Source organism: Enhydra lutris, unplaced genomic scaffold (assembly GCF_002288905.1).
Source record: "Enhydra lutris kenyoni isolate GAN:26980312 unplaced genomic scaffold, ASM228890v2 scaffoldscaffold31, whole genome shotgun sequence".
NCBI classification, from domain to species: Eukaryota; Metazoa; Chordata; class Mammalia; order Carnivora; family Mustelidae; genus Enhydra; species Enhydra lutris.
In genome coordinates, this window is record NW_019154115.1 from 15,640,600 (window position 1) to 15,665,218 (window position 24,619).

The 24,619-nt window shown below is 41.7% G+C and overlaps 1 protein-coding gene across 2 annotated transcripts in view; it reads left to right on the forward strand.

The window, feature by feature from the left end:
* Positions 1–902: 902 nt before the first annotated feature.
* Positions 903–24,619, forward strand: part of LOC111153217 (talin 2) — a 194,397-nt gene continuing 170,680 nt past the window's right edge. For both annotated transcript variants that reach the window (XM_022512104.1, XM_022512103.1), the window contains exons 1-6: positions 903–1,042; positions 2,919–3,016; positions 4,230–4,359; positions 5,380–5,532; positions 7,224–7,366; positions 8,921–9,048. In XM_022512104.1, coding sequence (XP_022367812.1) covers positions 907–1,042; positions 2,919–3,016; positions 4,230–4,359; positions 5,380–5,532; positions 7,224–7,366; positions 8,921–9,048 — 788 coding nt within the window. In that variant the 5' untranslated portion in view covers positions 903–906. The remainder of the gene's footprint in view (positions 1,043–2,918; positions 3,017–4,229; positions 4,360–5,379; positions 5,533–7,223; positions 7,367–8,920; positions 9,049–24,619) is intronic.

Sequence of the window (24,619 nt, forward strand, 5' to 3'; positions counted from 1 at the left end):
GCAAGGGGCATTTGATGGAGGCTGGCTTGGGGTTGAGGGTTAAGGTTCTGACTACGGAAGAGAGCAGGTCATCAAAATAAGCCTTAAGCTGCCAACTCAAAGGAAATGGACCAAATTTTTGGATTTAGGTTTTAAAAAGAAGTCATTTATGAAATAAAACCTAGCCAAATCTGTATACTTTCTAAAGCTGGGCATTGGGTTCCCACTGATAACGCCTTGGGGTTTCGGTCTTTTTTTTTTTTTTTTAATTTATTTTGGGGGGAGGTTGGTTCTTTTTTAAGTTATATAGGGCTGTTACCACTGTGGCTTCTTAACTTATGGGGAAATTGAAGTAGAGCGGCCAAAGGGACTTACATAGGATCCTGGTGTTGGAGTTCGGCCCAGATGCCAAGTCTTTTAGTATGTGGGGAGATGGAATTCTCCCCAAGGAATTCTTGCCCTGAGGAGCATTTGGAGGGCATTCATGCTTCTCACTGTCCCTAGAAGCTGTGGGGAGAGAGCTGGGGCACTGAGGCTGCCAACAGAAGGATCTTCAGGAAGTAGCTGTGGTGCCCAAGGCTCTCTAACTCTCACGCTGACGATCCCCTGCTGGAAACCCAACATAGGGAGCACCATTGAGAAGGAGTCTTGGTGAACTTCCAGGAATCATTCCTCCTCAGAAGTTCTACTTACCACTCTGTGGTAATATGGAGACTAGATGCTCTTGTTTTATTTTAAACTTTTCAAAATCTTTTAATTTGTGTTCTTATCCAAAGCATTCTCTTTAATTGCTATTTGATTGTTTCGATTGTTTAAAGCTGATTTACAGTCTAGCAGTTTTTTCTGCTAGACCGTTTTGAATATCACCGTTTGTCTCTTTGTGTTTTCCAGACATTCTGAGTGAGAACCTACAAGTCATCTAGGAAAATGGTGGCCCTGTCCTTAAAGATTTGTGTCCGCCACTGCAATGTGGTGAAGACCATGCAGTTTGAACCGTCTACAGCTGTGTACGATGCATGTCGAGTCATTCGGGAACGGGTACCCGAGGCACAAACTGGGCAAGGTAGGCCATTGCTCAGTCACTGGCTTCTTGAAATATGATTATATGTTCTTTGCTTAGCCCCTAAAGAAACAGACGCTCTGAGTGGTACCCAAGCCCACTAGTGTGTATGTTTCAAATGAAAAGTCTTCCTAGCCTGGATGTAGGTATTTACGTCCCAAGTGAGCCTTGTGCCGACAGTGGCCATGGCTGCCACTGAGTCATCATTGTCATACCCATCGTCATGACCTTTCCATACATCAGAATTGCCCTCTACAGTTTACAAGTCACTTTTTGATATGTCATCTCATTTGCCCTATAAAATGCAAATGAAGCCACTCTGACAGTTCCTGCATTTGAATACCCTGAGCCCTCTTTTCCATATACGCAGCCCAAAGAAGGCTGGAACTGCCATCAGGATGCAGGGCAAGCCTTATATTTCAGTTACTTGGAAGGGGCTTCGTAAACTTGTCTCGAGCCCTAAAGGGGGTGGGGAGCATCCATGAATCTATGTTGTGTTTCCTGTTGGTTTAAACCATTGACCACTATTGATCTACCTGTTCATAGAACTTTTATTTTCCATTGCCCTTTCTCTTCTCTCTACATTTCCTTCCTTTATTTAGTGTTTGATCGGCACTTGGGAAATTGGGATTTCTCCCAAATGAAGAAGTCTTTGCTGTGAAAATGGGCTGCAACTTAACTTAAAAATGGGAAGCGTGAGGATCAAATATTCAAAGATAATTAGAGATAGACATTGATCTTCTCAAAAAGATGTCACAAAACTGCAAAGCTTTTGGTCTAAAAGTATTATTGATATTATTTAAAACACTGTTATTTCTTCATTACCCAAAAATAAAAGTAAAGTTATCCTACATCCCCAACCTTACTCCAAATTCGGGTTGTCCAATCATTTCTGGCATTTTCTTCTACTGTTTTTCTCCCAGATTTAAAAAAAAAATTTTCTGGGTTGGACTGCTGTTTAACTCTGGTGAAGATTAAAACCTTTCTAGATTTTGAACTTGTTTTTCTAAAAAACAATAGGAGCTCAGACCTTCATCTGGGTCTCTGGGGTTACCTTGGATCACATTCAGCAAGACAGAAGTCTTTATTGTAGTTATCTATTTGTAATCTTTAAAGATGTATTTAAGTAATCTCTGCATCCAGCATGGGGCTCGAACTCATGACCCTGAGATCAAGAGTTGCATGTTCAACTGACTGAACCAGCTGGGCGCCCAAGATAGAAATCTTTAGACAGGAACAGGAAGTGATACTGCTTTCTTCCTGCCACCATGCCTTGTACTTCCTAATCAGATTAAGGGATTTCTATGGAGAACACAGAGTTTTATTTTCCAACTATATTCTTAATTTATGGGGTGGGGGACAGAGGCTTCATCTCTCTGGGCCCCCCTGCTTACCTTTTGTAATGCTGTTTTGGGATGATGGAGGGGTTATTCTAAGTGTGAAGACTCCATTGGCCCCTCTTGGCCTAAGTGGCCTTGTGCTTAAGCGGTCACTTCCTTAGTTTCTTCACGGTCCCTCTTGTCCTTCTTCATGGCTTCTCTGCCAGATTTTTATATAGTAAGTGATAGGGAAAAAAGCCCATTTCAGAAATTAGAAATTTGGACTGTTCTGTTCTCAGTGTTTCTCCAAAGTGTAGACACAGTTGCTGCCCACTGGTTTTAAAAATCGAGAACCTTTCCTGTGGGTGTTGATGTTACAGCTCTGGCCTCGTTCCTCCTCTTCTGCTTTAGCCCCTTGGCTTGTTCATGTTGTCAAAACGAAACCTGTCTGGTGCAGGCGAATGCTCCCATCCTGCCAAGTCTGCAGACTCAGGGATTAGAAGTCAGTGATGGCTTCAGTGGCCCTCTGTCTTTCACCCTCTCTTCTCTTTATCTCCCAGCTTCTGATTATGGGCTGTTTCTCTCTGATGAAGACCCCAGGAAAGGAATTTGGCTGGAAGCAGGCCGAACACTGGATTACTACATGTTGCGAAATGGGGTATGTTGTAGACGTCGTTTTGTTGTTTTGTTCCTGTTTTTGTTTTGTTGCTTTGTCTGTGGGTCTTCTCTAGAAGCCAACATACTCTTTCCCCTCAGAAAAAGGGAGCTCCAACTCACTGTTTTGCTCCAAGGGAAACTTATTCCTAGTTTTGTTGTAGTTGACTTTGTAAGGGCTGCCCAGGTAGTAATAGGAAATACTGGCGCTCCAAATTCTTGAAACTCCATAGAGTAATTAAAGGGGCTTGGGGTTAGCATGCTCGGCTTTTTACACATACCATGGTTGTGCTTGGTAGCTAGGGAATAAGGCGTAGCGTCCTTCTGTAAGGATATAGGAAGTATCCTGGTGACTAATGATAAAAAGTAAGGGTAGATTGGAGGGAAAACAAAAAGATCCTAGAGGTAGTCAGAGATTGAATATTATTCAGTTTTGTGTTTGTAGAAGAAATTCCATATGAGATCAAAGCATGATAACAATCAGCGACAACAAAAAAATGGCTTTGTTTGGAATTAGAGGTGTTGAGTAAAAAAGTGTGTATTCTGCTCAGCTGAACTTCAAAGGTACTGGGCTTTAGTGTGTGGAGTGCACATATCCGATTGATCAGTAATCCTTCAGGAGAGAGTGAATTATGCAGTACCAATTAATTTTCCATTTGTAATTCTATTGTTAAATGTAGTTAAAAAAAATCTATTTACAAATAACCTCCAAACCTACTACCCCTGTTTGATCTTGCCATTGCTGCAAAAACCACTTTTGTGGCATCCCACCACTCTAAAGAATTAAGGGGGGTATTATTTATTCCTTCGTGACATCTATATTAAAAATTGCTTGCAACCATAAGATAATTGGAGAAGCACACTACTGTCTTTTTCAGAGGTAAGTAGGATTTTACCTCCGCTAGTTCTCCTCAAAACAAATCATCCACAGACCTTCAGGAAGGCATAAGGTACTTTAAGTTTACAGAGGTTAGTTTTCAAGAATTGTAAGCTATAAACAGTACTTGCTGGGGGGCAGTTTCACCATCAGATTTTAAGAAAGCTTGTTGGAAGCAATTATTTAGCACTGGGGTTTCTGTTGTAGTAGCCAAAATCTCATGAAAACTGAAGGGGGAAATCAACGTGCTGGGGCAAATGCATTTTTTTAAAGAAAAGTGTCCAGGTTGGTTACCTGAATGAACAAGTCATGTGAAAAGTTTGTGGGGTTTTTGCTCTAGGATATTTTGGAATATAAAAAGAAACAGAGACCTCAGAAAATCCGGATGCTGGATGGATCCGTGAAAACCGTCATGGTGGATGACTCCAAGACCGTTGGGGAACTCCTGGTTACTATTTGCAGCAGGATAGGTGAGCATTCCCGTGCCGAGGTTCCAGTTTTCGTTTTGTTCATTACGCACCTGTTCTTTTTTTCATCGCCATTTGGTGACCTGCCAATCCCGAATGTGTCCTAGCCACTGACTTCTGTCCAAACCTAAGACAGGGTTGCTATTCCCTGGATAGTACAAACCCACTAACGGGCATTGTAAACACACGAAACTCTCACTGAGTCGAAATTGAGAGATTTTATTTCCCTTTCAAAAGCCAAAGGAATTTTTTTCTTAAAGATTTTATTTACTTATTTACTTTAGAGAGAGAGCACGCATGCACAGGTGCGTGAGAGCAAGCACGAGCAGGGGAGGAGCAGAGGGACAGAGTACGGCTCAAGCAGACCCCCCACTGAGTGTGGAGCCAGAGGCAGGGCTGGAGCTCAGGACCCTGAGATCATGACCTGAGCCAAAATGAAGAGTCACCACCCAGGCGCCCCCCCAAAGGAATTTTTTATTTGAAAATATGTTTGGAATCCTATAATTCAGTTTCCTGTGTGTGGCTAAGTACCAGTGACATCCACTATTTCCTTGAAGACTGATAGGGACAGGCTGTGTAATAGATTACTACACAGCTTTTCTTCTTGTATCTTCTATTCATATCCTCTGAGAACAAGTCTGTCTCCTTTCTGCATGAAGCCCTTCAAATATTTAGTCTTCTGCCCATGCGAGGGAAGACCAGTTGCTTCAACCACTTCTTGTTTGACCCGGTCTTGCCTTGTTCTGCATGATCTCTACTCTGTGCTTGTTTCTCGAAAATTAGGAGAATTGAATGTGACATTTTAAACATGGCTTAGTTTAGCTGAGAAACCTTGTTTTTGGCCAGAGTTACTGGATGTGTGCTCCCTGCGTGGCCCTCTGACCCTCACCTTTGTAAAGCCTCTTTCCGTCCTGTGCTACCAGGGACCCGTGGAGTATCACTGCCCCCCCCCCCCCCCCCCCCCGCTGGAAGGAGTGACAGCAGCGTCATCACTGGTCATCATTACGTAATTTATATTTTTAGGAATAACGAATTATGAAGAGTATTCTTTAATCCAAGAAACGATTGAAGAAAAGAAAGAGGAAGGGACAGGGACGCTAAAAAAGGACAGGACGCTATTGCGAGACGAGAGGAAGATGGAGAAGCTGAAGGCCAAGCTCCATACGGATGATGACCGTGAGTGTCAGAAGGGAGCGTGGGCGGGGTGCCGGTGTGGCCGGACCTCACTCCCCTCCCTTCACCTACATGAACCCCGGGCAGGAGTTTTCAGTTGGCTGTTGGTCTATGGCACTAAAAGACTTTAAGACAAAAAAACAAACCATAGTCCTATTTCATACTGAAAAAAAGTAATCTCTTAATGTCAATAGACAAATAATGTTCGCATTTCTTCTAAAAAGCTAATAATCATTTAAACTAGGGTCCAAATAAGGTTGGACAATATGACGCTTAACTGTTTTTGTCTCAAACTTCCCCTCCATCTCTCCCCCCGCCGCCCCCCTCGGAATTTCTGGGAAGAAGAAACAGATTGTTATTTTATGGAGTTTTCTATAGTCTGGATTTTGTTGATTGTGGTGTCCTCTAGCACTGTCTCTTTTAATTCCTGAGATCTGGAAACTTGCTCAGATTCATGTGTATGTGTCTATTCTTTAAGTAAAGACTCCTCCTTATGAGGTCTTGTGTACTTCTGTCAGAAAGTTGTGTTTGGTTGTCTCTTTTTTTTGTGATGTTAACAGCCATCGATGATCATTGCCTCGATCCATTGTTTCCCTAGAGGTTATAAAATGCCAATTATAGGAAAGTCCCCTTCTGTGACCACACAATTAATATTCGGAAGAGCCCTTATCCACACCCCATGTGTCCCCAAAGTACGCCACGTGCATTCAGTTGCCCAACGTCCCCCACCCCTTCAAGGATCTTACTTCATCCCTGGTTATAAAGACCTTCCCAGACTCTTTCTTTCATTGTTCTTGCTGCTGCATTGGAAAGATGTCATCACTGCCATTAGATTTATTGATCTTCGGTGAGGCTTTCATTTCCTCTGACCCGTTCTTCATTTTTTTTTCCTCTCTGCCTCATTTGATTTCCAGTTACATACTTCTTTCCAAGTGAGACAATGGTAGACAAATCTCAAGGATTTTTATAATGTGCATGATACTCTCCCAGGTACCATGAGAGATGAGATCACCCCCACACACTCTCTGTGCTGAAGTTGCTTAGAACCCAGTGAGGCTTGTAATACTTACACACAATGTGTGTGCTAAGCCCAGGGAGGAGTGTGGGAACGTAGAGCTATGGAAAGGGTAGAGGGGCGCTGCATTCCCATGCTCCCAGGTAACAGGTGAGCGTTTTCTGAGTGAGATCCAGGCTGGGCCACAGGCAGGGCTCTACCATCCCTGATCCCTTAGTGTCCTGTCCTACCCCCTCCCACCCCCACTGCTCCCCCCAACCAATTACTTTTATGTTCCTTCTCTTTTCAGCTTACAGGTGAAGGTAACTCATTGTGCTGAGCTTATAAATTATTTCACTTAATGGAACTGAACTTAAAGGAAACTTAAAGGAAAATGCTAACTTGGTTGTCTTGACATAAAGCATTGATTTTTATCACTCCCCCCACCATGTTATAAATTGATTGTGGGGCTCTAACAAACTTCAGGAATGGCTGGGAATTTTCTCTCAGTTGTTTTTTGGTGGGTCCCATGGTACACGATGGTATATATGAAATAATTTTGCAAAGTCAAAAAGCACAGTTCTGATATAAGTAACTAACTGAATATCAGCGTTCCAGAAATCCATTTCTCTTTTGATAAATCCCTTCAAACAAGAGGAAGAATGAATACAGTTCTTTCATCTGTCTTGTTGTGTTGCAGTAAATTGGCTGGATCACAGCCGAACATTCAGAGAACAAGGAGTAGATGAACACGAAACATTGCTACTTAGACGGAAGTTCTTCTACTCCGATCAGAATGTGGACTCGAGAGACCCCGTGCAGCTGAACTTGCTTTATGTTCAGGTACAGCATTTAATGCTCACGGAGGGTGGTGAGAAGTCAGGAAGCTCTGGGCAGTGGCTTGCCGTGAGCTGGAGCTCAGCTCAGGCTTGCATGGTGTTTTCGATGCACAATTTCCAGGGGGCACTGTTGAGGGGCTCCTCACGTGTTTGGTTGTGGTGCAGATAGACAATCGGCAAAGAAAGGAGGGCCTTTCTTTGGCTTCCCAGATTGGGACCTGGTGGCCGGTACTATCTCTTTGCCTGACACAGAGGCAATTAATGGGCTCACCGCTACACTAAACCTCTCTTAGCTGATGTCCTAGGATGCAAGTGAATATTGGTCAGAAAATCCATATTTCTCATTTCCTGAAAGAGTCTCTTCATAACCCTTTATGTCTTCACCATTAACCTGTTGAAACTCAGACAAGTCATTTAACTTTCCAGAGTTTATAGTTTCCCAATATGTAAGAAGTAGGCATCATACCTGATGGGCCCCAGTCTTTTTCTTTTTTCAGCTCAAGAAAATCCTGATCTATCATCTTTGATCCTTTCCTTCCCTCCCTTCCTTTCCTCTCCTATTTACCTATGTATCTGCTCTTAGAATAATGCAGGGATCAGCCAAATGCCGCCCCGACATTGCCTTTGTTTGTAAATAAAGTTTTATTGGAACACAGCTCATTCGTATGCATGAATGAAAAGGTTTATTGAGTAAACCCTTTCCATATCATGTAACTGTTTACTTATTGTCTGTGACTTTTCTCATGTTTTGGTGGCAGAGTTCAGTTGTGACAGAGACCACATGACCCACAAAGTCTAATATGTTTACTGTCTGGCCTTTGATGGTAAAAGTTTGCTAACCCCTGAGCTGGTGGTTATAAGAATGGCATGGAAGGAAGGGAGGTAGCCAGGCACTAAGAAAATGCTTGTTGGGTTAAGGCTTAGAGCCAAGGCTTAGAGTATCTGCTGGAGAGTAGTCTGGGGGTCATTGAACTAGATAAAGAAAAGAAGGATAGATAGCAACAGCAGTGGTAGATCGGGAACTGAGAGAAGGACTTCAGACACAATGAGTTCCTGATTCTAACACTGTACATTTTGCCCATTTCCCTTAAATGGCTGTAGTACTGAGTTACTGTCTGTTCGTCTCTCTTCGCCTGCCAGCACCTTACATTGCATTGGCCTTTATCTTGGGATGGGGATTGGGTTGATTTTACCTCTAGGAAATTTTTCTGTTAGCTTTAATGATTTAGGGACATAAAAAGTTTTGGGGAGTCCTAAGGATTTCCCTTTGCCTCTTATTTTTTCAGGATCACTTCTACCTTCCTAGATGTTGAAGCTTTAGTTTTAATACTCTGGGTCCTGCTGACTTTTTCTGTCTATAGGCAGTTTGGGGAAAGGACTTGTTTTCCTTCTGCCTTCATCCTACTGTGCAACAAGTTGCCTGCAGTGTCCTGAGTGCGTCCCCTTTGGCTGGCACTCTCCCCTTGCCCCGCAGAGAGAGTGTGTGCTCAGACGCAGGATGTATCCCTGCGTGGTTCCCCCAAGCTCCTGATGCTTTTTGCTTCCTGTTGTGTTTCAGGCTCGGGATGATATCCTGAATGGCTCCCACCCTGTCTCCTTTGAGAAAGCTTGTGAGTTTGGAGGATTTCAAGCCCAGATACAATTTGGACCTCATGTGGAACATAAACACAAACCTGGATTCTTAGAGTAAGTAACCCTTTGGGTTGTTTCCTCTTTTCCACTCTCCTGTTCTTTTTGTGATTTTTGAGCCAGCTACATAAAATACATATCCTAGTTGCAATCACTTGTGAGGTTGTTAGCTTTGCCACAGTTGAGTATATGATCAGATTTATGGACCTTGAAGAAAGCAAAGGGGCCTGGAAATTCAATGTTGGAATGGCTGCGACAGTTACTGCTCCAAGTTCTGACAGAAGGTGATTCCATGGAGACCACAGAATTTATAGCACTCTGCTAAGACCTTGTCTGGTCTATCTTGGGATATCTCTGGAGTTGAAGAACTCAGGACCTCCATCTTCTGAAATCTCTTCCCATTAGAATGTTCCTTCTTCATATTAGGCCAGATTTTATCATCTTTAATTTCTTTTCAAGACTCTCCTATATTAGAACAACAGAGCATAAAAGAGCTTCACGTTCCTTATTACAATCTTAGGAATTCTTCATTGCTCTGAAAGGGTGGGGTACGCATTAAGTCCTTCGCTCTTGCCTACATCTGGTCTCTGGTTCTCTTGCAGAAAATGATGGGGTGTTTTGGGGGAGGGCTCAGTTCTTGGAGATTTAAGGGAAAGCAACCCTACAGATACATCATGGCCTCACAGAATATGGGCGTTAGGGCTGGATTTTCTAGAAATATGCACCAGGACAGGCCCAGCCACACACAGGCCGCTTTTGTTTGGGGTGATCTTGTCCCCTGTTTTGATCAGCTCTTCCAAGAGTTTTGTGTCTTTCTTCCCCTGGTAACATTGCTTTACCTGTTTCCCCTAACTTTTCTCTCTTCTGCTTCCTCTTAGGGCAGATGAAACATTTGCCTGATCCCCCTCCACCCCACCCCACCTGACCCCCAGCAGACATGCAGTGTCTTGCCATGATGGGTATCCTGCTGTGACCTAGAGTGTAACTTGTAGAAGAAGCTTTGGTAGTGGGACTGAGCTGAATGCCAGCTGGGAGCTGACATCACTTTTCTCTAGGATATGCCAACATGAGATGTGTTGAGTAGGGCACTGACTGCCTTGTGTCCAAGTGTATTGAGGGAAGAGGGTATCATAAGTACTTTACAGGGCCCTTGACCCCACTTTCGCTTTGGTGGAAAGTAATCAGGACTAGCATAGGCCCTAGAGTAAGAAAAAAACCTGACCTCTTTCCTGGTAGCAGAGGTACTTGGCCAACATGGTGATGGTTCTAAACTGAGTTGTTACCCAAAAACCCTCTAGCCTTGGGTTTAATGAATCCGAAGGAGGCCTTCCAAAACTGATACTTTGGCCTGAGGATACTGTGCAGTGACCTTGTGTCTGAGAACAGCTCTACACATGTTCTGTCACTGACTTTCTTCTGCATTCTCCACGTAAGTCATATCCTCGGGCCCATCTCTTCCCAATCAGTCTGGCTTCCTTCCTGCAGGAACTGTGGGAACTTTATCTTTCTCTGTCCTGTGACATCCCTGATGGTTGACTTGTGTGAGGATTCCAGATGGTATCAGAGCATTGGTATTGCTCTTACAGAATCTGCTGTAGTTTGGGGGCCTAAGGTCATGCTACATACCTACGCCGCACTACAGATGCCCCTTGTCTTAATCCGTGGTAGCCAGCCAGGGTTACACAATCGTACTCAGTTTCCTTTTTTCTGAGATTATAGTAGAAAGCTCATGGCTCTAGTGGTATATATATCCTTACTCAGATTGCAAATTAAAAGAAGCTTATTATGCCTCGTGGCAATTATTTTTCCTTATGAACTTGATTTACTTTTTAATTAGGCTAAATCTAGTCTAGGTAATGGGGCATTTTCATTTTCTGTAGATGTTTAATTGTATACCTTATTGTGTCTATTGTATAGGTAAAACTTCTTGAGGATATTCAAATCCTCTTAATTAAAACAAAACGATGGGGTCACATTTCCCTGACTGCATGTTGGAAATTCAGTCTGTTCAGGGATAGTATGTCAGAGCTGTCCCTGGTGACTGGCTGGGCTGTGTTTGTCTGCCCTTGTTGTACCCCCCCCACCCCGACCTTGCTTTCGTATGTACTCTCCGCTGGAACGAATTCAGAGTTGAAAGAAAAAAAGAAGTAGGGAGGTTAGACTCGTCACAGAACCAGGCCAAAACATCATACACGTAGCTTCTGGAGGTGCATATGCGAGTACTTTCTTTGATGTTTTTTGAAAATTTGTACAGCCCTTGTGCTGTAAGTCTGCCTACTGTGGACATTTCTGTGGGGTCTTCCACACCCTTCTACAGACCCTTTAATGGTTTCTGGACTCAGTGCCACCTGGGTGAAAGGATTTATCTCGAACAGTGAAAATTAGAGACCAGGGAAGATTTTCAGAGTTTTCAGAGATTTGAGGATTCTTAACTCTCCACTGTCAGCTCTGTGTATGGAGAAAACAGGTGTGAGAGAGACAGAAATAGAGCACAGAACCAGGGAGAGTTGGAAGCCAGATAATAGCCAGTTCTCCCAAATCTAGTCCGATGTGCTTTATCTACATGGTGCTTTCCTTCAGGTCCTCTGCAAGAGAGTCCCAGAAAGGAGATATTTCATCGGAGCACGAAAAACACACAGCATAGTCCAGTAATCAAAGATATACTTGATGCTCTTCTATGTTGAGAAAATGCTTGCAGAAAGAATGCCACCTGGTGTTCTTAAACTCCGTGGAGATGTCCTATGTATGTTCTATTGTGCCAGGTACAGGGAAGATACAAGAGTATACACTGATTCCTTGCTGGTTTTGAGACTATAGTCTATTTGGCAAATCCACATGAAATTGTTATTAGGCAGAGGTGAAACTTGACTCTGATTTTAATAAGGTCTAACCTTTAACTATGGTTTGAATGCAGTGTAGTCTAATTAGGGTTCCCCAAGTTGCAGTGCAGGCTCCGGAGACTGCTCTGAATTATTTTAAGGAAGGTGGCAAAGGTTTGCTGCAAGAAGCAACATTGATCAAAGAATTCAGCAAAATAGAAGGTACATGTGAAGAACGATTACCTCAAAACAGCAGCAACAATGAAATGCTTATAATAAGGACTAACTGCAGGTCCCTTAAAAACATGGTGGGAGGGGCGCCTGGGTGGCTCAGTGGGTTAAGCCGCTGCCTTCGGCTCAGGTCATGATCTCAGGGTCCTGGGATCGAGTCCCGCATCGGGCTCTCTGCTCAGCAGGGAGCCTGCTTCCCTCTCTCTCTCTCTCTCTCTCTCTGCCTGCCTCTCCATCTACTTGTGATCTCTCTCTCTGTCAAATAAATAAATAAAATCTTTAAAAAAAAAAAAAAACATGGTGGGAAACTTAAAAAAGTGATCAGAGTCTTCTATGGATCTTATCGTTATCAAAGAAGATTAGATGCACTGATCAACTTTAGACCTTAAATCACGTGTACACGATAAAACTGAAGTCCGCTTCAGGCAATGGGTATAAAGTGTTCACTGTAGAATTCTTTCAGCCTTTTGTGTGTTTGAGATTTTTCATTGTCAAATATGGGGGAAGGATTGGCACCTTAAAAAAATAGAAATAGATCGTGTAACTTCCAAACCGGTGCTGGGGAGAATTTGTGGAGAGGATATTAAAACAATGTGACGTATACAATAGGAGTTGAGCAGGGGGGATTGTGGAAACAAAGCCAGAAGACGTATGGTGCATAGAATGTACAAATAAGAGAAAGACTTCTGAATATTAGGCATCATAGCAAATAAAAGTAAATCCAAGTTTTTTTTTTTTTAACGTTTTATTTGAGAGAGAGGGAAAGAGTGTGCATGGACCATGAGTGGAGCAGAGAGAGAGGGAGAAGTAGGCTCCCCGCTGAGCAGGGAGCCTGATAAGGGACTTGGTCCCAGGACCCTGGGATCATGACCTGAGCCGAAGGCAGAGGCTTAACCAACTGAGCCACCCAAGAGCCCCTAAATCCAACTATTAATAAAGGTTCTCATATTGTCCAGCTCTATACTATTTCTAAAAGACATCCTTACATTTTAAGGACAGAGAAAATTTTAAAGTAAAGGCATATAGAAAATGATGTCGCAGGAAACTAGTTAAAACTGGAGAAGCTATATTTAATGTCACACAAAATAGGCTGTAAGACAAAGAAAACCTAAGTAGAAACAGAGAAGATCATCATAAAGATAGAATGACTAATTTGCCGGGATGATAAATTAGGAACCTATGTGCATCTGATCTTACTTCAAAATATTTAAAGGAAAGATACAGTGTAAGGAGAATTTCAAATAGGCAGTTTTAGTGGAATAGTTTTAACATACTTTCCTCAGTGATAAGTAGTACAAGATGAAAATAAAATATTTTAGTCAATAGAAAGTAATGAAATAGAAATCATACACTCAACACAACCCAAAGCTGATGCTTTGGAAAAATTAGTATGTAAATCTCTGGTAAGTTTGATCGAGAAAAAAGCAGAAGTAGAAAAAGGCAAAAAATAAACATTAGAGGTCATGAAAACGGGGCACAACTTCAGATAAAGAGATTGAAATGAAAGCTTGAAGCCAAAAAATTTGAAAATAGTCACAAAATGGGTGATGAGAAAATCTGAGTAGATCTCTAATCTTGAAAGAAATTGCCTTATCAATTTAAAATAAACCCCACAAAACAACAAATGAAAATAGGCCCCACTTATTTTAGAGAACAGAAAGAAAGAAAATTAGAAAAACCTCCTCACCTTAATTTGGAACTAGCAGAATCAAATACCAAAATTGAATATAGACCATGGAAAACATTTAACTGAATAGAGATGCCCTCCCCAAAGTTAATAAAACATTAACAGTCCAACAAGATGGGTGTTTAGATGTAACTGCGGGTTACAGCTGGTTTCTTCTAAGGATGTGACATTTATGGAACAATTTATGGGATGCCTTATGGGCATATCCCTTGTGGGGATGGAGCAATATAAAAACGGAAACATTTCTGCCCTCGTGGAACCTCCATTCTAGTGCAGAGAGGCAGATAATAAGTAAAATACAACATAAGAAAAGAAAAAAGATGAATAATTGCAAGATTAGAAAACCGGAAGTATCACTATTTGCAGGTGATAGGATTATAGGCATATAGAATCCACTCAATGTACAGAGAATCTTCTCAAAGCTAGTAAGAGTAAAGTCCCTGGAAAAAAGATAAATATAGAACTGCTTATTGCCACCTAGGTCTGAACAATAGTATTCAGACTCACCTACAGGACTGGAAAATAAAAATATATATTTTTTAAAATATAAAATAGAAATATATGGCAATATTTTCTATGATAAAAATTGTATATTTTGTTATATATTATAAACAGTATAATATAAATATATATTAAAATATATTATAAAAATACTTTATATTATAAAATATAAAATATTTATGGCAAATGGTATTCCCATACATAATCAACAAAAAGAAATGTAAGTTTAAAAGGGAGAGAGCTTTTGCAACAAAAAGTATTATTTACCAATGAATAGAGGTATCTAAAAAACTCTGGGATCTAACCAATAAAATGTTGTAAGTTCATAGAAGAGCATAAATGAAGGTCTGGATAAATGGAGTGGTTCGTTACGTTAATATATACAAAGGTTGAAGGTCACAAAAGCGATTCAGATTTGTCTATAAATTCAGCTCAATTCTAATCAAAATCCCACATACCAAGTAATGAGAAAAGCTAATCTTAAAAAGTGTATGTACCTCTTGACCCCTTAACTGATTTTGCTTACCCCCCAACCCGTCCCCTCTCTGGTAACCAGCAGTTCGTTTCCTGCATCTATGCGTCTGGTTGTTTTTTGTGTGTATTTGTTTTTTAGATTCCACATATAAGTGAAATCATATGGTATTTGTCTTTCTCTAACTTAGTTATAATACCTTAGATCCATCCATGTTGCAAATAGCAAGAGTTCATTCTGTTTTTATAGCTGAATAATATTCCATTGTATACCTATACATTCCATCTGCTTGAACCGTTCATCCGTCGATGGGCACTTGGGTTGCTTTTGTATCTTGGCTATGGTAAATACTGCAGTGATCTTAGAGGTACATATATCTCTTTGAATTGATATTCCTGTTTTATTCCATTAAATACCCAGAAGAGGAATTATTGAATTGGAATAGGTGAAGGAGATTAAAGATACACAAAATTTCAGTTGCAAAGTAAATAGGTCATGGGAATGTAATGTACAGCATAGTGAATATAGTCAGTAATACTGTAATAACTTTGTATGGTGACAGATGGTCTTATCATATATATATATATATATATATATACACACACACACACACACAAACGTATATATACATATATATACGTGTATATATATATATACACATATATAATGTATAAAAATACCAAATCACCATGATGTATATCTGAAGGTAAATGGATATTACATGCTAATTATACTTCAGTAAATAAAAACTTAATATGTGTATTTCTATAAAACTGTTATAAAATTAGTATGTACTAGTCAAGACTCAAGAATGACCAAGGCTAACTGAAGGACTCACACAAATACCCAGTTTCTTATAAAGCTATAGTAAATAAAATACTGTATTACTAATGCTGGGTGATAAGAGTTCTAAAGGTTGATAAACGTCTACTAAAATGAAAATAATAGGCAAAATAGATTACCAAATTAAGAGTGAAACTCCAGAGTGTGGAAGAAGAAATTTGCATGTTTGCAACACATACTACAAAGAACAAACTAATATCCAGAAATTATTAAAAAGAAAGAAAAGGGGGTAGGGCATCTGGGTGCCTCAGTTAAGTGACTGACTCTTGATTTCAACTCAGGTCATGATCTTAGGGTTGTGAGTTCCAGTTCTGCACTGGGCCTGGAGCCTGCTTAAGATTCGCCCTCTCCCCCTCTCCACATACCTCCCCAGGCGATGTGCATGTGTGGCAGTGCTAGCATGCTGCCCCTCAAAAAAAAAAAAAGAAGAAGAAAATTATCACCCAGGATAGCAACAGGCACTTTAGAAAAGAGGAAATTCAAAGGACTTACAAAGATAGGGAAAAATATTCAGCCTCAGAAGTAAACCAAATGCAAAATCAATAAGGATACAGCATTTCATGTCTATTAGTTGGGTACAGACTTAAATGTCTGAAAACATCAAAGTACAGAGGAAACAAGACATTTCAGAAAATGAATCTGTTGAATTTAAAAATGCAGAGAGAAACAGAATACATTTATAGGTACAAGAAGTAGGAGCATAATCAAATATGCATGGAAATTGCAAGAGAGTACAGTTAGGAAGAGGAAGAAAGATGGTATGTGACGTCAGCTAAATCTGTAATCTGTTTCTTTAAAAACAGGTAACAATCGTAAAGCAAATTGGACAATATGTTTCCAATGCTTCCACAATTAAATTTTTAAAAAGAGTTGCACGGGGGCACCTGGGTGGCTCAGTTGGTTGGGCGACTGCCTTCAGCTCAGATCATGGTCCCAGAGTCCTGGGATCAAGTCCCGCTCGGGTTCCCAGTTCCATGGGGAGTCTGCTTCTCTCTCTGACCTTCTCCTCTCTCGTGCTCTCTCTCAGTCTCGCTCTTGAAAATAAATAAATAAAATCTTCACCAAAAAAAGGAAAAAGAACAGTGGCACAGAGTCGGTGTGAGGTGATAAAAGCTTGTGTTCAGGGGGGCTGGATCTCTAACTTCTGGCAAAGGCAAAATTAAGAGGCCTTGGGGCTCAGACCAGCGCTTATGGCTCTGTCTGCCACAGGGGGAGATGACCCAGTGGTTGGGTGTAGGCAGGTGACGAGCTGGCAGAGGACCCCTCTCAGCCTTGCTGACCGTGGTCCCTTGTCCTGTTGGCATGGACCTTGGATGTATTCTACTGAGAGAACAAAGCAACCTGATCTTGGAATCTCTGTTGAAGAATTCAGAGTGGACTTGGAAATTTTTCACCACAAACTCAACAAAATTCTCTTGTCAACAAGCAAAGCTTTTGCCACAGCAGGAGGCCTTGAGTCAGTTTTTCTCTTGGCGTTTAGTCTAACTCCTATTCCTCCGTTGGAGTTCGTCTTCAGAATAATGTGGCCATAGGTCGTATTTTCAGATGAATGGAGGTGGTATTTCAGTGTGTGTTTTCATCAGCTCTGCCTTTCCTCCTGTTCTTTACCACTGCCACCCACCGGTTTCCTCACTGTTCGCTTCTGTCCCGTGCACCTGACAGTCGAGGGCTCTCCCATCCGAGGAGACTTTGATTGTCCGGTGGCGCCTTCACTATCCCCGCTAACAGCAGCCTCCTCAAGCTGGTGCCTACATCCCTGACTGCTTTCAGACTCCAGGCATGATGGAATTGATCTAGCCCCGAGCTGGCCCTGAGCCTCTGCCTGGGTTCTTGTCCTTAGACCAGAGGGCACTGGGATTGGTTCGGGAGCCCAGAACTGCTGTGTGGCTGAGGTCCGGTCCTCAAACCCTCTCCTCAGCTTCTTTCATGCTGTCTTCACTCTCCATTTCTTTCCACCCTACATGTTTCCCGGCTCGACAGAAGCTTCCTTCCTCCCACATAGTCACTGCAGTTAGCCCAGACTTCACCAGTAACACCCTCCGTCCCACAGACAGGTTCATCTTTGAGTCTGGCTTCTAATTCAGGTGTGTCTGAACCCGCCGCTTGGGTTTCCAGACCAGTGTGCTCGTGGTTCTCTTCAACATACATCAGAACCCTCTAGAGAGCTTGTTTACATGGCGAGGCCTTCCCTCCAGAGCCTCTCATTCTACTGGTCTGGGATGAAGCCTGAAGCTTGGCACTTCTGACACGTTCCCAGGTGGTGCTGATGCTAATGGTCCTGGGACCACTTATGTGATAGCAAATTTGAGACGTTACTCTTGGTCACTTGGTGATTGACCGTGAAGGCTGGAGTCAGGAAATCTGGGTGTTCTGGTGTCCTGTGGGTGGCACAGCCCCTGTTCTACTTCTCCACACTCCCTCCCCTCCAAGCCTCCATCCTTGCTGGGTGAACACCTGGCTGCTTTGTGCATCATTTATGAGCGGTGACTCTCCTAGGAAGGAGTCCTCTCCCTTTCAGATGATCACACCAGCTCAGAGAATTGGGGACTGCCTGTGGACATGTCCCTGTGGCAACCCTGGGACAGATGAGAAACCGTTCACTTTTCCCAAAATCATGGCTGACTCTCGTATACTTGTATGCTTATTTTTTTTTTAAAGATGTTATTTATTTATTTGACAGAGATCTCAAGTAGGTGGAGAGGCAGAGAGAGAGAGGAGAAAGCAGGCTCCCCGCTGAGCAGAGAGCCTGATGTGGGGCTGGATCCCAGGACCCTGGGATCATGACCTGAGCAGAAGGCAGAGGCTTTAATCCACTGAGCCACCCAGGCGCCCCTACTTGTATACTTATTGCCAGACCACAGACCATCTCTAGGACTCCTCTTTTGGAGTTACTCAAACAAGCAGCTTTAATTTTTATATCAGAAAATGAGGTTTTGCGAACACCTAGGTTTGAATCTAGACTCTGCTCCCCCAAATGTGTTAAGTTCCCCTTCTTTCATTTAATGACCTCTGGGCATTTCTAAAAAATTGCCACTCTTATGGTAATTTTTTCCATTACATGGGTATTTTTCTTATCTTGTTCTTTGTCTCAAGATTCTGAAATACTGATCACAAATTATGTCTTTTGAGTAAAGGGTAGCTTGGAGGGACCAGAGTGTTGAGTAGCTAAGAGCATGGTCGCTGGAGACCACAGACAAGACTCAAGTTACTGATTGTGATTGTGGGCAATATAGTGTAACTGAACCTCACGTTCCATGTATAAAATTGGATATTTTCTTCCATGGGCTTTTGTCAAAATTTAATTAACCTGCTTAAACATGCAAAGCACCTGAAACTGTTTGACTTTCAATAAAGAGCAGCTGTTAATAGCAGAAATCCTCTGCCATCATGGTTTAGACGATGGATCACCCAAAAAGACATTTAAAGTACAGAATTGAAGGAGCACTTGGGTGGCTCAATCAGTTGAGCGGCTGACTCTTGATTTAGGCTCAGGTCAAGATCTCAGGGCCCCTGGATCAAGCCCCGCATTGGGCTCCCTGCTCAGTGGGGAGTTTGCTTCAGGTTTCTCTCACTCCTTCTGTCCTTCTGTGCCCCCAGCTTGCGCACACATGCGCACGCACTCTCTCCCTCAAAGCTTAAAAAAAAAAAAAAAATAGAATCTGTGATATCTATCTCTGTGAAACCCTACATTTAAACTTTAAATTTATACATTTACTTGCTAATCTTTTGATGAGAGACCAGTTTTTTCTTGGTGTGGATCCCCTGGTTGGGGTTCTATTTTGTTTTCCTTGTACGAACTACATCATCTAGGAGTGAATTTTTTAAATTGTTTTTATTACCATATCATGTATTATTTGCCCCAGGGGTACACGTCTGTGAATCATCGGGCTTACACGTTTCACAGCACTCACCATAGCACATACCCTCCCCTATGTCCAAATCCAACCACCCTCTCCCTAACCCCCAGGTCCCAGCAATCCCCCGTTTGTTTTGCAAGATTAAGAGTCTCTTATGATTTGTCTCCCTCCTGATCCCATCTTGTTTCCATTTTTCCTCCCTATCCCAAACCCCCTGCCTTGCCTCTCAAATTCCTCCTATCAGAGAGATCATATAATTGTCTTTCTCTGATTGACTTATGTCGCTCAGCATAATACCCTCCAATTCCATCCACATCCTTGCAAATGGCAAGATTTCATTTCTTTTGATGGCTGCATAGTATTCCATTGTATGTATACCACATAAAGACGATCCTGGAGCAATCTGAGGATGAACTATTTTTAGATTTTCATGATTTTGTCTTTTCATTATTTTACGGTGGTCTCACATCTACTAACTTTTGGAAGTACATTTCTTAAGCATTCGGTAGCTTTTTTTTTTTTTTTAAGCAGTTGATGGGCTCTGTTGGTTTATTACATTATCATGTGATGCTCGGCCAGCAGTGAGAATGCAGAACAAATAGAGCTGACTTGGCCAGAGCAGAAGTGGGGCTCATGAGAGAAGAATCTGCTGGCTGCAAACTTCCAGCCTCCCATGGATCTTCGGGTATAAGAAGACCTTGGACTAGCCCACCTCTCAGTGAAGTGGGGGTCTGTTATTACTGCACTCAGAAAAGGTGTTATTTAAAAGGCCAGTGGTAGGATTGGGAGGAGGAGCCTCCTGCCCTTTTAAAGTGGGAATACCGAAGGAGACAGTGGGAAGGACATGGCTTGGCCAGAGCTTGCTTAATTAAGGAAAAATTTCCAATCAGGTTTGACAATCTGACCCATTTTCTCAAAGGAGGCTGAAAGATTTCACTTGTACGCATGTCCCAGATGCTTAGGAGCCTTCCAGGCTCAGGTTTGGTAATCAAAACAACAACTGGGCTGGAACTGCTGGCTTGCTGGCTGGCTGGCAGTGATGACAGGCTGCCTGCTCCTTCCAGCTTCATGCTGACACTGTGCACTTCGCTGATTTACTGGGGAAACATACAGTCCACACATGGGCACACACACACACTTCGTATTTTGAAATACCTGATAACAAACTCCTGAATGCATTCCTGTGACCATCAAGGGTGATGCCTGTAGTGCAAGCTTCTGGAAGTTGTTTTCCATACCTCCTGAAGAAGGGGAGGGTTAGTGGGCAGAGTTGGGATAGAGGGAGGCTTGTTGCTACACAGAACTTTCTCGCCATTAATGCCCAACAATCTTCTGCCCCTGACTGGCCTCTGGACCCTGGACCCTGCCCTCTGGCATTCTTCTGGTAACAGTCATTGTTGTGAGGGGTTTGGTCTGGGGTGTGTGTGTGTGTGTGTGTATGTGACATTGATGCCTTCCAGGGACCAATCATATTTTTGTCCATGAAGTTGCTTATTGATAGTCATAACATGCCGTGGGCTACTGCTTAGATATTTCTTAGACCCTAGGCCTGCTGACTCTTAAGAAATCCAGATTGTTCAGCTACTAGATTCCTGAAATTCCAGAAAATGGGCTTACAACTTTTGTTGATGGAATAACCAGACTTGGTTATCAAGTGTTAATGTAGCCAGAATCTGGCCTCACCCTCCCTCCCCTCTACATTTTTGCTGGAGTATTTTAAAGCAAATTCCAGGGAACTATTATCTCATCTGTAAGTATTTCAGTATGTTTTTCTGACAAATAAAAAGTTTTTAAAAAAAATTTCTGAAGCTGGGGGCGCCTGGGTGGCTCGGTGGGTTAAACCTCTGCCTTTAGCTCAGATCATGGTCTCAGGGTCCTGGGATCGAGCCCCGCTTCGGGCTCTCTGCTTGGCAGGGAGCCTGCTTCCCCCTTTTTCTCTGCCTGTCTCCTTGCCTACTTGTGATCTCAGTCTGTCAAATAAATAAAAATCTTAAAAAAAAAAAAAAAAAGGATTTCTGAACCTGTACAACTGCAAATCTATCCTAACACCTAACAAAATTAACAATAATTCTGTAATATCATTTAATACCCAGTCTTTGTTAAATTTCCTCCCAGTGTCTCAAAAATACTGCTTTTACTTAATATCAGAATTTAAGCAAGGCCTACAAATTTTATTTGCTTCATAGAGTTTTAAGGAAAGTTTTATTGAGATATGGTGCACACACCATATAATTTACACATTTACAGTGTACAGTTCAGTGTTTTTCCATGTATTCGCAAGACTGAGCACCCCCACACAATCTAATTTCAGAGCGCTTTTATCCCTCCTAATAAAAGCCTTGTGTCTCTTAGCAGCCATTCCTCAGTAACCCCACACCCATCCCTGGCCTCTGCAAGTGCTAATCCTAACTATCTCTATAGATTTGCTGCTTCTGAACATTTCCTATGGAAGGGTCTCTTTCAATGGGCTTCTTTCGCTTAGCACAGGGTTTCTATGTTGGCGTTTATATCCTACGTCATTCATTTTTATTGCTGAGTAATGTTCTGTTGTATGGATCAACTACATTTGACATCTCTGTTCATCAGTTGATGGGACATTTGAGTTGTCTCTATCTTTTAGCTGTTAGGAATACTACTATGAGGGCGCCTGGGTGGCTCAGTCGTTGAATGTCTGCCTTTGGCTGGGGTCGTGATCCCAGACCCAGAGTCCTGGAATCGAGCCCTGCATCCAGCTCCTTGCTCAAATGGGGAGACTGCTTCTCCCTCTCCCACTCCCCCTGCTTGTGTTCCCTTTCTCACTATGTCTCTCGCTATCAAATAAATCCTTAAAAAAAGGAAGGAAAGAAAGAAAGAAAGAAAGCATTAAAAAAAAGGAATACTACTATGACATTCATGTACAAATGTTTGGACATGTCTTCATTTTTCCTGGTTACCTGCCTAGGAGTAGAACTGCTGTTTAATATTTTGAGGAAGTACCAGGTTGTTTCCAACAACAGCCGTCCCATTTTATATTCCCCTCAGTAATGCATGACGATTCCAATTTCTTCAGATCCTCACCAACACTTGTTCATCTTTTTTATTGTAGCCACCTAAGTGGGTATATGGTATTGTACTGTAATTTTTTTTTAATTTCCCTGATGGCTACTGAAGTTAAGCATATTTTCATGTGCTTTTGGCCAATTGTGTATCTTCTTCAGAAAAAATGTTTTTATAGATCCCCTCCCCATTTTTTAATTGGGTTGTCTTTTAAATTTTAAGTTGTGAAATTGCTTATGTATTCAGGATACAAGTCCCTTACCAGATATTTAATTTGCAATATTTTCTCCCATTCTGTGGGCTGCTTCTTCACTTTCTTGGTCGTGTCACTTGGAGTTCCAAAGTTTTTATTTTGATGTAGTCCTACTTTTCTTTTCTTTTGCTGAATGTGCTTTCGGTATCATATCTTAAGTGTCACCCTGACTCAAGGTCATAAAGGTTTGTTTCTATATTCTAAAAGTTTAACAATTTTAGCTTAAATGTAGGTCTCTGATCCCTTTTGAGTGAATTTTTGCATTCGGTATGAAGTAGAGGGTCCAACCTCATTGCTTTGCTCATGGATATATGGTTGTCTCAGCACCATTTGTTGAAAAGACTATTCTTTTCCCATTGAAAACCCATTCCCTTTGCTGAAAATCTCCCGGCTGTAAAGGTTAATTTTGAGACTCTCAATTCTATTCCATTGACCTGTCTACTCTTATATCTGTTCTCCACTGTCTTTATTACTGTAGCTTTGTAGTAAATATGTTTTTTGAAACTCTATTAATCTCTTACTGTGTCCTCTTTTTCACCTCTACCAACAAGCCATTTATTTTGCGGGACCTGCATGATTTTTATAGAATTGCCCTAGTTGGCATTGGGCTGATCATGTCCTGGTGGTGTCCCTTACTGTATTCTTCCATCTCTCATTTCGGAAATAATATTTAGATCTCACATCTTAATTAAATTCAGGTTAAATTATATATTATTCTTTCTTGCCAAGAATACTTCCTGTTACATCAATTAGGAGGCATGTGCTGTCTGGTTATCCCACTTTTTTTTTTAAGATTTTTATTTATTTATTTGACAGACAGAGATCACAAGTAGGCAGAGAGGCAGGCAGAGAGAGAGGGGAGGAAGCAGGCTCCCTGCTGAGCAGAGAGCCCGATGCGGGGCTCGATCCCAGGACCCTGAGACCATGACCTGGTCATCCCACTTTTATTAATAATAAAATTGATTAAGTGGATTTGAATCAGACCAAACTATCTCCTATAAAGTTCCCCATCAACTTGTCAGTTGTTGGTTTTAGCAGCCACTCTGGTGTGATTGGCAGAGGTATAAAATGATGATTTGGGGACTCCTTTTATTCCTTCTGTATTTGTTAGCTTTGTTACTTTCCGTTTATCAGTTTTTCAGTAGGAGTTGGTGCCCTAGCCACCTGTTAACATGACCAATTATTATTTTAAAGGAACTTTATGGAATTTTTATATGTCTGTGCTTTTACCCATTGTGGTCATCATTCTTTCTGACACTCTAATTGCCCCATCACATGAAGTTAACTATATGATCTGTAGAATTTACTTGGAAATAATCCAGTGCAGGGGATGGTATGAAGGAGTAGATGAGTCAGGAATGTCTGTGAATTAAAATTGTTGGAACTGGATGGTGGGTTCATGATATTGTTCGATCTTTTTCCTTTGTATGTGGTTTTTAAAAATCATCTGTTATTGGCCAGTAGTTACCCCTTGATGTCAGTCTAGTGTCATTTTGATAGCTTCTTTGATCTCAGGCATAAGAAACCCCAACAACATTCAATACATTTCTTGCTTCAGATTTAGAATCAGTCACTTCTCCAGGGATCCCTGATTCTTTTTAGTGGGAAACAGTATTTGGAGGCTACCTGATCAAGACCCTGGCAATTCCACCAGATAGGCCTTATCCTTAGCTTCCTCAGTGGACACACTAAAAAATGTTTTCCAGAAAAAGAATGAATCAGACATTCAGATCGGTATTTCCAATTCAAATGAAAGACTACCGGGTTTTCATTTGACTTTTTTTTTTTTTTGCTTTATTTTGATCTATTTCATGCTAAAAAGTTTGGTTTCTAACAGCTACTTTTACTTTATCCTAATTATATATGACATCCTACTTCTATATAATGTAATAACCTAATTTTATAGTGTGTGTGTATTTATGTGTTGAG